This window comes from Aplidium turbinatum, chromosome 18 (assembly GCF_918807975.1).
Source record: "Aplidium turbinatum chromosome 18, kaAplTurb1.1, whole genome shotgun sequence".
Taxonomy (NCBI): domain Eukaryota; kingdom Metazoa; phylum Chordata; class Ascidiacea; order Aplousobranchia; family Polyclinidae; genus Aplidium; species Aplidium turbinatum.
The window spans coordinates 13,178,741-13,192,924 of NC_137489.1; the positions used below are offsets into that span (position 1 = coordinate 13,178,741).

At 35.7% G+C, this 14,184-nt stretch overlaps 1 protein-coding gene across 1 annotated transcript; it reads right to left on the minus strand.

Annotated features, from left to right (window-relative positions):
* Positions 1–1,435: 1,435 nt before the first annotated feature.
* LOC145787964 (solute carrier family 2, facilitated glucose transporter member 5-like) lies at positions 1,436–13,060 on the minus strand. Its single transcript, XM_082599802.1, has 10 exons — positions 12,583–13,060; positions 9,942–10,094; positions 8,920–9,031; positions 7,745–7,866; positions 7,208–7,308; positions 5,206–5,347; positions 3,623–3,817; positions 3,102–3,249; positions 2,069–2,226; positions 1,436–1,827 (listed from the first exon to the last, which is right to left on the minus strand). Exons 1-10 carry the CDS (start codon positions 12,583–12,585, stop codon positions 1,627–1,629), a joined length of 1,335 nt encoding a protein of 444 aa, XP_082455928.1. The 5' UTR covers positions 12,586–13,060; the 3' UTR covers positions 1,436–1,626.
* Between the last annotated feature and the right edge of the window lie 1,124 nt (positions 13,061–14,184).

Here is a 14,184-nt window from a genome sequence, read left to right on the forward strand (position 1 = left end):
AACGAATTTCGAAAAAGCACATCCACTTACAAGAGCAGTAACTTTTGGACTGCTTCTGCGGCGTTGCAGTCTGAAAGTTCCTGTCAGTCCAAAAGTTACCAGGGGTGCCCGGCGTTTTCGCCATCGGTAGAAAAGCGAAAATTGTTTTAACTAAGTGTAATAAATTCATTGCTCTCAAACTAATGCAAGCTTGTCAATTAACATTACAAAATACTTATAATTATTAATCTGACCTTTTGAGAGGTTAAAACTTTAATTATTTTTCAAAACAAAATTAAATAAAATTTGAATGAAATATTTGGCAACTCTTGTAACTTTTGGCCTGCAGTAACTCTTGGACTGCTACACCGGTTACCGAGATTGACAGGATAATGAGTGTTGTTGCCGGGAAATTACTCCATCGATTAGGTGTCGCTGAATGGAGAGCAGTCGTTAGAATGCGTTGCTCCAACGCACACATCGAGAGTCGAACCAGCGCCGCCTGATCTTGAAGCTTTCCGCAAAATATCTTGTAGGTTATGCAACGTGCATGGTTTGGTGTCCGATAGGCTACTCTTTCTGATCTATTGCAACATAAATCTGCTCGATCTAGGCTATGCCCTATTAGGCCACAACACCAATTTAATGCTGTTAAACAAATCTTTTAGTAACCTATGCGAAAACAGAATATGGCAGCTGCAGCTTCCTAGCTGTCGCTGTTGTAGAGCGAGCTGCTCGATCACATCGATCTTACTGCATGCCCTTGGCGTTCAGCCGGATGGTGGAAAGACAATGCTTGTCGGCAGTGGAGCTGTCGTGAAGAGCGGTTCATGTGAAGTTTTCTCGTGAAAATTAGTTACAAATCTCTTAATCCAAATCTTTGCAATGATATGTCTATGTAAGCTGTTTCATTTTTCAAGAGACACCGCTGATAGTTTGAAAACGCTGATTATGATTTTAACTTTTTAGTTTTGTGTAAAAAGGTATTGTCAGTTGTAACCAACCATCATCGCGTCAAAGTATATCAGAAAACCGTTGATTTCGAGCAACGGAATCCTGAGTACGGTAAGAAAACATAGGCTACTTGTAGTAATCAAAACAAATTTGTTTGTCTCTATAACATGCTCCCGAAGCTAAAACCATTTTTTTACCAGTTGTAGCTGCAACTCGGTTGTTGCGTGATGCTACCTTTCGGCTCATTGTGGAGAGCAGTTTAATGATAATGAGTATTTTTTCGAGTTAACCTATGATATCAAATAATACAAAATTCATAGGTCTATTGAATGTCTGTATAGGCTATACGAAGCCTCCATTATGGTGTATTTAATCTTACTACTGTATTTGGTTCCCATTCATTCCTTTTGTATTAAATCGTTGCATCGAACAACCTTGTGTGGAGAGAATTAGTCCATATAAAACACTTAAAAATTTTATTTTCGCCAAACAGAAAATGCAGTACGATTGTTTAAAGCAAAAATATTTCCTTTTGACTCAACATTATGATCCAAGTGCAACTTAGAAAATTGAGTGTGAAAGCATTTTTAGAAAATGCGTATTGTTAGTGTTTGAAAAATAGCGGATAAATTTTCTAAGCACAGTAGCCTTAGTTGAAGGTTTGACATAAATGTTGACTAACAAGTTGAAAGCCTACAGAGCTGTAAGCATGATTTCTTTGTCCTTAAACAAAGATTTTTCGTCCTTGTCCTTCTTTTGCTTGCGTTTCCTAAAGTATTCCTCTATCTCCAAGCTCGTCATATCTTTGGTTTCAGGCAAAAAAAAATAGACATAGAGCATCACCAGAAGAACTGTTCCCAAATATGGAAGCAGTACACCAAAACTCAAGCCCGTCTGAAATGTAAAAAGTTGTTTTTCAAACTTGCACTGTAATATACGATCAGGAAATGTGGAAAATGCAAATTATTGGGGAAAACAAATTCAACTGATTTTGTTGAAAATATGTGTTAGCCTATGCGTGAAAAAAAATCTCACAAGTTTTGTACAAATGCTTTTAGTTTAAGTGACGCAGTATTTTTCTTCAAAGGTTTTTATTTTAAATTTGTTAAATTGTGGAATGTTGTAATTTTCTTACAAACATATAAGGTGTGGCAAAGCTCACTGCTGCAAAGGACAACCAATATACAAACACTCCAATCGACATGCCAGCAGGTCTGGCTGCTTGATTCAAAATCTCTGGTGCAATGGCATAAGCTACAACGCCGGAACCAGCATTGATTCCCATAACAAAACCTAAAACACAATATTACAATATTGTAGACTACAAGTTATTATTGCATATGCAAGCTATGTGTAGTTACTCTGATCAACAACAGGCACACTGTGTATAACGCCCTATCTTAAATTCTTTTATCCACACAGCTAAATGCATAAATTCAGCAATAAAACGAATACAAAAGTTTAGCGGGGATCAATCCCCTTTCAGTGTTTGGCGCACTTTATAGATATGCTGTAGATTCGCTATTCAATGGCAGCTAATGGTTAGGATTATTTGCAGGCAACAACACTTCATCGGCTAAAAGCAAAAACGTAATATGAATATCCACTTCAGTAAATCTAGCATCAGTAGATCATAACATCTACAGTCTAGAGAGTGAAACTTCCAGAATTGACCTTCAAAAATGAGTTTTCTTCATCAAGGGACAAAATTTTTTGCAACCAATCAATAACTAGCCAGCAGCCTCACTAATTTTTTCCACCCGACCGCAAAGCTTCTTAAGAATAAAGAATTGATGCTCAGATATCCACTCCATTTAATAAAATTGCTACAGCAGAATGAGCAGATAGTCTGCAATCTTCAAATAAACTAAATTTCAAATTGTGCGGAAGTATTTTTTTGAAATTTTCTTCAAGGCTATCTAATTAAAACTTTGACAAGGCACGTTTTGATGTAAGCTTACAGCTACTATTTCGTGTAAAGTAAATACAGGTAGCTGCATTTTTTCCCTTTTCTGCACTGTAAAATGGGCCAAAAGGGTGTATTTTCCTTCGTCGGATCTGACTTGAGAGTACTCTTTTGACGATTGGCTGGACACAGCACATAGCTTAGTTTCAAAAAAAAAAAAAATTAAACCGTTAACCTTCAACACAATGACAGAAGGACTTACCTAATGTTGCAACTATCGAAAGGTAGGACAGCCAGGTAGCGTTATCTTGAAAAGCCAAAGCCAATGTGTACAAAATACTAGAAAGCGCCATAAGAGAATTTCCAAAAAAGAATATAGTTTTGCGTCCAAACCGTGCACTGAGTAAACCCTGAAATTTTTTTAAATGTAAGATTTGTTAAAAGTGAGCTATTAGATCTCACGTTAGGCCACTCTGCGTAAAGAATAAATATAGCCTACAAATAGCTTACGTAATTTCAACTATTCAAGTCGCCAAATTAGGCAATTATGTAGAAATTGTAGACCAAGATACCTTTTGCAGTCAGACGAAAACAAAGATATCATCTGCATTTAACGAAATGATTTATGATAAATTTGCTTTTAAGCAAACTTAAAGACCTGTTCATTATTGATGAAATGAATTTCAATAAATAAAACCTCTCTGCTGAAAACGTTCCGTACATAGAAAGACAGTGAAAGCTACGAAGCAATCACCAACTTATGACATCATCTACTATACTCACAGCTGCGACAGCGACCAAGAGTTGAAACGCTGAAACACCAATCGATACATATGTGACATAACTGGGGTCAAGACCAGCAGTGATGAAGATGTTATTCAGGTTGTACAGAACCCCGTTGATTCCAGTGATTTGCACAGAAGCAAGTACAACTACTGCTGATATCAACTGCCACCTAACGGATGATTTTGTGAGAACCTAAACATCAGACAAAGAATGAATGCATTGAAAGTGCAAGATATTATATGAGATAACATTTTTGTTATCACAATTAATTTTACAAATTTACTTTGTTAGAGAATTGAAGTTATCAGTAATAGAATCATAAAAGCAAGTCTCCAAAGTTAAGATTGGGTGTAGGAATCAGAAATGAAGAGATCGGTTACTTTTTTATTCTAACTTTAAATAATATTCTTGCCCACCAATGGTCAACTATTTTCAGAAACGGTTAAGACAACAAGTTATAATTTACAGGTGCGAATAATTGAACCATGAGGTTAGCACAAAAATAAACAACGAAGAGTAATTTACGGAAGAAAGGAGCTAGCCTGCTATGCTGCCAAAAATGCTATGACAATTGGCTAAACATTATTTGGTTGTGTAAGGTCGTTGTTGTATCGAAAGAAAAAGTAGAGATTTAACCATTGTTTGGCAAAAAAAGCAAATAAAATAGTGAGGATTTTGATCTGATTTTGGTTAATACAGCGCAGCCTAGTAGCCTACCAAATCGTAGGCAAATCTAAAGTCATATTTGTCGTGAGGTCAGCTTTATAACTGCCAGAGAAAATCAGAACTTCTAATTTTGTGATTGGAAACTTTGGATGTTAAATGTGGTTGGTTCCACCAGTTATGAAAACTGTACCAATTGTCCTGAAACTTGTTAGTTGATGAATGCTTTTTATTGTAGCCTACTTTTAACCCAAAAATACTGTAAATCCGACAGATAAAATTGATAGAATTATGACGGATTTGTGATTTGCTAGCGCTCCATGAATTATAGATTTTGAAATAAAGCAGGTTACTTTACAGACTGTTATATAAATTAAAAAGCATTTGATTATAATTTATTGAATAATTTTATGTTTGCGATTAAGATATCATTAAATTGAAATGAAAATAAAGCTATTTTGTAAGTGTTGAACGACCAATGCTATAGGGACAGTACATTACGGGACGCGCAACTCCGCTGTTCCGACAACATTATAGAAGAGTCAGTTGCCTATTTGACATTTTTTACGCTTTGCTACCGGCTTGATTTCAACTAAAGACCTTAAGTTAGTTTAAAACCAACTTTACTCCTCTTACATAACCCATAAAAGTACATAACCCAGAAAAGTAGGATTACATTATTTTCTAAATCAGAAAAAAACTGTAACACTTCTGGTGTTTCAGATAAGCCAAAAGCGGATGTAGTCTTACAACTCTAACCTATGCTTAATTTCTAAAAGCATAACTTAGTCGTAGTTGTATTAAACATAACCGTAGTTGGATTAAACGTTCCCAAACAACTGCAACACTTGTGATAACTTTCGTAACTACTAAAATTCAGGGTCACGAAACAACTTTTAAAAATATGTCCAAATTACCTGCCAGACAGACAACAATTCTTTTTCAAACTCGGCCTCTGCTTTGTATTCATCAAGTTCGCTTTGTACGTTTGTGGTTCCCCGAAGTTTGATGAGAAGATTCTTTGCTTCTGTTTCGTCCTTGAAAGTCAGGTAAGCCGACCTGGATAATTACACAAAAAGATGTATGGCAAACCGGGGCGTGTTGTCACAGTTTTCACAAAGCGTGTAGGCTATCTCGTTCTGTACCAATGGTATCGAGATGCTAGATAGTGCAATTGAAAGAGGTATCATTCGACTTCTTTCAGCTACAGCTAAAGTTTTTCTAGATTATTTCGTTTTTACATAAATGCATGTTTAATGCAGGGGAATGGGCTGTGACAACACGCCCCACCCCGGGGCGTGTTGTCACAAAATTTCTGCACATGCTTTATGATTAAAACATGACAGAAACCAAGAAAAAGCGGTTTTAATACAAGCTGAACGGAATAAAAAAATTGGCAAAATGCAAAAAAATTAATTTACAACATATTGGTAAAAAGTTTATGCCCATTGCCAAAAATGTCATCTTGAGAAGTATGTGTCACTATCCAATATATGTGTGCATCATCATGTAATATTGATTTTTATTTCCTAAAAAAGCGTTGTATTTTAACAAATACGCATATTACCTCGTTGTACAAGCATAAATAATATTTTATGATTCTAAATAGTAAAAATACATACCACACCACAGGGCGTGTAGTCACAGCTGTGACAACAGGCCCCGTGGTATGAAATCACGTGATTTCAACAACCATGTGTAGTGTGTACATCTCCACTTGCATGTTTTATCTGTTTGCTATGATGAAAAGAGCAGGCTTAAAGCTAACGAATAGGATCTTTCCTGATCAGTTATGACCTTACCTTAGTTTGCCAAACCATTTTTTAACTAATTTTGCCTAAAAGTCAATGGCACTCCTCATAATTTCTGCTGTGGTGACAAATTTATTAACCTTCACTGCTTCTACGAAATAAAACTGAAAACTATAGCTTCCATTGAAAACTCGTGGTTATACGCTTGGTTTATCACTGTGGTTTTCAACCAAGGTTCCGCGGAACCCTAAGGTTCCGCCAGTAAGTCTAGGGGTTCCGCAGGCTTACATTAAAATCCGAGAGTCTATTGTATTATTACATGCATATTGTTTAAATATAACTAAATATTGATTAGGTTTGCCACTATTAATAAATTTGCTACACTTTAACACGTTCGCTGCGATCCCGAATTTTCGTTGTTTTCTTGTGGTGCGATTATCTTTAACTTTCTGCTTTCCACCAAATTTCGTCGACATGTTTTCTTCGCTTCAAGGAGTTCTTACTAATCAAACGATGTTTTTTGCATAAGGCAATTAACTTATTGAACAGGGGTTCCTCGAGCTTTTGGAATGATTCATTGGGTTCCGTTCCACCAAAAGGTTAAAAACCACTGGGTTATCACATGGAAATCGTGCTGTGACAACACGCCCTGTGACAAACACGCCCGGTTTCCCCTATTATAGATACGTTTGTTTCTGATCTCAGAAAAACACTTAGAGTAAGCTGGTGTTGCAAAGATACTTTAATTTTGATTTTTAATATCTAACTTTTATTCAAAGCAATTTTGTGACAAAGTAAATTACTCAACACAAGCGTCTTGTGCTTTGCAGTTGTTCTGACATCACATCGAAGTACGCGACTTTGACTCAAATAAAAAAGTCTGATGAAACGTTGATTTTGTATGATGATTGGTTTTTCACTTTTTTGGATGTCGTCATCAAGAGTTACGAGTAACATAGGCTATTACAGGGATTTATGGAAGCAACCTCTAGGCTACGTATGTGGAACTACTCTCGAAGTAGCATGCTCGTATAGCCAAGTGGTGAGAACCCTGGAATGACGCCCGAAGGGTGATAGTTCTACACTACCCAAGAACGGGTGACTGTATCTTTGGCAAGGCACTTAAAAGCAAACAAGAAAATGCAGCCTAAACACATTCTAGTATTACCTTGGACTCTCTGGCAACCACCGAGTAAAGCCAAGAAATACAAAGCTTGGAACAGCGGTTATGGCAAGCAGATAGGGCCACCCGGAATCGGTTCCCAATATCTACAAAACATTTTAGGATAATAAGTAGAGCGTCATTGCAATAGACCTGCACATTACTTTGGGTCATAATAATCTACATGTATTTTTAAATAATTGGTTGTTTATTTTTGGGAGAAAAACGATTTTTTTTTCTTTGCATCTTTGTTTTTATTTCCAGTCCCAATGGTAGCCTTGTTGATAAAAAGTTTCTCACAGCTACTTTTTGTTTTTTTGTGACATCTTGTGGTTATTCTTGTGCTAAAAACAATATTAGGTCATTTAAGAAGCAATATAACCTAGTAATCTGTTAATTCTGTTGTCGGTTGCTGCTATAATTTGCTTCAATAATACGACTATTGTTTTATTTAGAAAGTTTGGCCTTCATGCATTAAACGATGTGAGGCGTATCTGACCCTTTGTTTGTTTTAAAGTAAATCGAAACACGATTGATACTCACTTGCTCTAACGCAAATAAATTTCCGAATATAAGACCAATAGCGATGGCTGATGCAAAGAGGCTAGCTACTGTTCCGCGAATCCTCGGAATGGACATGTCATTTATGTAGGTTGATCCAATACCTTAAAAATACAACAGATTTATTTAGCTTAAAAGTAAAAATTTACACCACGAATACAGTGAGTTAATACTCGGAGATTCACTAAATTAAAACTTAAAGAAGTTGTTAAACTTAAAAAGTGTTAAATTATTATTGACTATAAATCAATTACATGACAAAGATAAACATTTCTTTTGAAATTAGCTTTGAAAGTGGATTAGTGCATTAACGGATCTAGAAAAAAAAAAGTTAGGTGCACCAGCGTTTCGAAACAACAAAAATGGTAAATAAAATGCGAAAAACGAGGTACGGCACCAATATGAAAATAGTGTGATAGGGTGTGTGGAAAGTCTTGCCCACAGAAAGTTCTGATAAATTTTGCCTTAGTTTGGTGGCATTTTGTGGCCCATGTTGTGGCCCAATACACTGCTTCTCGTTCGCACTGTCTGCATCTCAACAAAATCAACTAACTAAACACTAAATTTCTGTAAATGTTAGAGTTAAAAGGTTTGGTTCAAAATTGAAGATCCAAATAATCTTTTTCATAAACGCAGAAGAATTTCAATTAATTGCTTTTTTGACAAAGTTTTGCAAAGTGTTGCAGAGAAACTTCAAAAATTCGTCGGAGATGTTACCGCCTTTTCCTATAATATACATGGCCATTTTCGGAAACGAAAGGCAAACATCATCATAATATACAAGACACACTTTTCCTCATACTTCCATTAACACTGAATTAATTCAATCGTTGTCGTATTACTCGTTGAGTTAGCAAGGTGGTTGCTTTGGAATGTTGAATTATTTTTTTAGTTTTGGTTAGCACAAAAATGTTTATTTCGTAGCCTACATACACTGCTAAAAACAGGCGTGCCCTATGCCAGCGTTAAGTTGATGAAATGCGATGGAGCGAGTGAAGCCAGCAAAAGCATTACAACAACAACAGATAAAAGTAATTATATGTTCTTTCTCCATTTTGGGGTGGCACGTGACCAAGTGCTCCTATGATCCGCTACTGCTGTAGGACACTTTTTTGACTGATTTGTCAAGAAATGGCAAAAAGATTTTTATCAATCACCTAATCCAACTGCACAATACATTCCCAACAGCACTTGTCCAATCATGATAGCTTCGTAAGAAAGCATTAACACGGACAAAGATAGCAGCAAAGTTCCGACAATACTGAGAATCTGAAATGCATTGAATTGTTGTTTTAATTTATTTTGACAGCTTTTAATAACTAATGAAAAGAGCGACTCGTTTCAAACTTGTATTTCAGACTGGCGTTTCCACATAGAACTCGTCCTGACGATTCACAAATAAGTGTTACATGTGAACACCATCTATTCTATATAACAAGTTTTTCGTGTGGAACAGAGGTGACAAAATTGAGTCTATATGGGGAATCGTTCTTATGGCAATACAATCCATTTCTTCTTGCTTATTTTTGGTGATCTTAATGTTCTGAAGAGTAAGTCTTGTGCTACTGTTGATGTTTTGCAACGGGAACCCAATCTGTTCTTCAGGAAGCAGTAAGCCAAACATCGGTTCAACAAGGACATAAATTTCCTTCTCAAAGAAATACAGCTTAAAAGTCTTTCTGAAGGCTCAATGTCCCCAGGAAATGATTCTCTATTTGAAACGGCTGAGTAGGCTATGCTATTCGAAATTTTGAAATTGCCCAAACTTGACGATGTATGCTTTGGGTGTTTTTTTTTTCAACAGAATGTAAACATAGTTTATACAATGAAAATGCAGGTCAATGCTGTAGGGGAGGCATAGCATCAATGCAACTCTTTCCACTGTAACACAAAAGTAATCCACTAACAGTGGCATAACTCAAAGCTTGAACTTTGCCTATGGCGGGTGCTCAAAATTAATTTGTGAATCCGATGGTGGTAATTTTCATGCAAATGCTTGACTTGTAACGCAGAATGCAAGAAACTGTAAGCTATACTGTAATTATCTTTTTAGCTTGGATTGGTTAGCTTTTATCTTTTTTCTTTATGCGTAATTCTGCTCCTATACTTAGGCAGCTTATAGAGGCTACTGGTTGTGAACATTATTGTTAGTTTAAAACTTAAAATAACTGTTTCTTACTTGTGTATAAAGTAAACTTCTCCTCTGACCAAAATTGGCCACTAATGGCTTGACAAAACACGAACCAATCATTCCTCCAATTGGAAAAGTTGTGGTCGAAAATGTCCAGATCAGATCAAGGTAAGACTGGGATATGGGTTCCCCGAATCTTTGCTGCACAAAACAATGCGGTATTGAACACAAATCCTAACCCTAACCTTAAATTTTGATGCCAATTCATTTTGAAAATTTTATATAACCTGTAGGCAACCCAAGGTTTTTCGCTTTTCCTGTAGCTGTACACAGTGGAGGAAGCAAGGGGCATTGGGTCATGTGGCCCCTTCATAAACAAATGTTGTTTATGTTTTTAGCATTGCTGTAAATGTGTAGTGCGAACATGTCTTTGTTCACAAGTGGTCTTGGGTAACAGGGTCGTATTAATAGGGGCGAGGGCGCGGATGTTTAGGGGTCCACTCATTTCAGTTTGTTTAATAAGTTTTTAGCTATTTAAAATGAAAAAATGTTGTAAATATTGCTGTAAAAGCTCGATATTAAATAGCTTAAATCATGCAAGGCTTTATTTACCGCTTCCAAAATCCCGGTTAGTGGACCCACATCTCTGTTTAAAGGGCCCATCCATATTCATATATAGATGGTGAAGCGTTTTTCGGTAACTTTAAACAGAAAATATGACAAATACTGCTACAAAAACTCGACATTTTATAGCCTAGACTGCACCTATCGATATTTTATTGTTGATCATCATTCGGAATGACTTTTTCAAATCAACGAAACTATTAAATCTATGCTATTTTGTTTGAGTTTACAGAAGAAATAATACTAGGCTACGCTCTTGCTTTGTTGGAAATTTTCCTTCAACGGTTGATAGCATAAAACCTGTCCAAAACTAAATGCTCAAGAAACGACGAAGACTTCAATAATGGCATCTAGAAACGTTGACAGGGATTATCCAACGTATACTGTTGCATTCGAGATGATTTTTTTTCATTAAAGAACTTTTTAGGGGAATGGAGGAGCTTGCATACCAAAGGAAACACCACGTCGCCAAATTTTTGTAACTACCTTGGTGAAGTGGGCTATTTTACGTTCAACTCAGCATCTTAACTTTTTCTTTTTTTTGAAGACAAACACTGGGTCATTCTTTTCCCTAATTTTTAGTCTTTGTGGAATGTGGAACAACAAACTTATATAAAGAAACACACGATCGACTAGATTAGCAAGAAAAGGAGAAGGCCTTCGCTCAGCAGTGGGCTATCACGTGCTGAATGAAGAGAATGAGAATTGTTTAGTAATTTTAGTTAAACTCTTTTGCATTAGTCAAAGATGGAATCCCAACTGATTGTGGAGTCAAAGTGATGTTGTTCATCCAAATTCACAACCTATAGTTTGAAAAACATATTAGACACTTTTACTAAACAATAGAGACTCACAAGTGAATTTCAGAAGAGAGAAACGGGATGGTGTTCATACGGTCCTACAGGGTATAGGCCTTCTTTTTCGCTATATATGTTCAGAGTGCGATATTTTTTGTTTAAAGTGCCATAATAAACTACATTCGATATTTAAAATTTCACAAAGAGATGCAATTTATGCTTTAATTTGAAGACATTGCCTGTTAAATGAACTATTGCAGTTTTTACTTATCTATTTAAGCCTACCATCATGCTTTTTATATTCACATATCTAATAATTCAATCCAAAAGTACAGTGACATACGCAAAGACCGTAAGAGTCTATATTTCACCAACAGATAGCCTCGGCTACATTAAACCTTGGTCAGACTATAAAGTTGCATTAGGCTACTCTTGATAAAAAATGTCAAGTTATATCGAACGCTCCCCCTCCTTCAGTAAGAAATTCTTGCATACACCACTGAACGTTTACCCTCAATGCGCGTGGTTCATTGGGTTGAGTAAGCTAACTACGTCGTCCAGGCCTACGTAAAATATTATATGCGACGTCGAGTGTAGGATACTGTGATATCACATTTTTTTGTTTTTAATACAAAATCTATTCAAAAGAGTTATCTAGATGCTGCAAAAAAATATTGTCAATGCAAGTTGAGAATGGCAGGCTATAATCTTACACAATATGACTTGGTTATTGGCAAATGGGCGTTTTTTTTAATTCGTTTTCGTTTCGATTCGAAAAAAAATTTTGAATGCCTCCCTCCCTACCTTCCTGAAAAAAATCTTGCGTGCACCACTGACTGTACATTTTTGATGAAAAGCCAATTTACTTTACTGTTACATGTTTAGAACTTTGAATCATGCAAGGTTTTTAGCTAACTAAATCTTTAATTTTGTAAATATTAAGATATGTTAATGTTAAAAGAATTCAGTCGTGTTCAATGCTCATGCCCTGTCTGTAAAATCTTTAAAAAAAGTTATAAGCTATAGGCGCATAGCCTATACTTTTTTGCTGTAAATATTTTTATTTTTATGCAACAACATGGTCTGATTAAAAATGTTGAAATGATACTAAACAGCTTATTATATTTTCGATTAGTTTTCGATTGTTTAAATAAATTTTGAATTCTACAACTAATATTAAATAATCTGAATGGTGAAGCCGAATATTTTTGGTCTAAATTTACAGACCTCATTACTGATTAGCTTAATAATCTTGCATTTCCACTGACCATGTAGGATTGATTGTAAAACTGTCTGATGGGTTGCGAGGCTGCATTCAGTGTTCCAATGCTGTATCCAAATGGAAAAAGGAAACATATTGGACAAAGAATGGTAGGAACAATGGCAAACGCTGTTATTTTCTGCAGATAAAAATAAAGACGACTTTACACCAAACATTTTTTTTGTCATTTAACTATGTATAGTCGCTTTTGTTTTCATTTCTTATTATATTTCTTATAGTTTTTTTTTCATTTCTTATTTCATTTATTTTCTTTTTATTGGTTAAAATGTAGTTCAATGGATGTCACATTTCGCGATCCAAACAGTCTATTAACGTGTTTGAATGGATTTTTAACATAGCTCCGACTAAAAAGCAAACCCAACAGAACATAAACATTTCTAGCAATTCGATACATTTATACAACATACATAGGCAAAATTTTACGGAGATTTTTGTTATCACGAGTGAATCTGAAATACACAAAATCCATAAATACATTATTTGGACTAATAAAATCCAGACTAATTCCAAGTATAGTGATTCAATCACTGTGAAGTCACACGCCTCCAAGGGAAAAATTTCGTCATTCGCACTCTCCAATAATACATTTCTGGAGATAGGGTGTACTGTTGTGTTTCAACAAATGAAACGAAGTATAGGCCTCACCTACTGGAAATAATGGTTATCTCAGTGCTGACGAAAGCGCAAACAAGAAACAAAAGTTATGGCCTATGATTGTACTCCGTTTTCTCGAATCTACAGACAACTAAAACCTTTTTGGTAAATGGTAAGCTAAAGCTACATGGTTATTTGTAATTTTCTTCAATGTCTGATTTAGATTACTTCGCGACTAGCGGATCAGATTCCAACCATGTGCAGGGCGCGACTCAATGACTTATTACTTTGTAATGCATTGCTAAGTGTTTTGAAACAAACTTCTTATTAATAAATAAAACAAGAAAGGGCGTACGCTGAGGAACATTATCTCACGTAGTAGAGAATCTAGGCGGACACTTGGTTACATGCAGCCCCCAAGAAAAAATCGAGAGAAACATACAAAATTTCTACACTTTGAAAAATTTTAGTATGACCATTTTTAAAACTGGGCCCAGTGTGGCCATTTATCAAACTGGGCCATCAACGTCGCCATTTTCAGTTGAAACATTCTGTAAAGTTTTGTTTTGATAGTAGGCTACTGTAATTCTTAGCATTATTTTTCTCAATAGTTTTTGTGCTATCTATTATTTGCAAATAGAAAGTTTTCTTAAAAAAGTTGAAATGCTTTTCCCTGTGTAGGCAGCTAAAGGGACCTATCAATATAGTCAACTGTACAGAGTTTGACCTACCATACAAACTTACTGGCTCGTCATCTTCTTTCTCGTTTTCATACTTCATCCTGGTTTCCAATGAAAACGGTTTTCAAAAAGCTTTAGAAAGCTGGCCAGCAATTCAATTTGCTGAACAGAAGTTTCGCCAAAGCTTTTCTCTGTTCTTTTTTGTGTGCAAATAAAACAAAGGCTACCGTATCTCTGAACCAAACTCAGTGACTTAGCATTTGTAATTTCTAACAACAGCAAAAATATTATGAAAACCGCTCTTTCTAAATTAC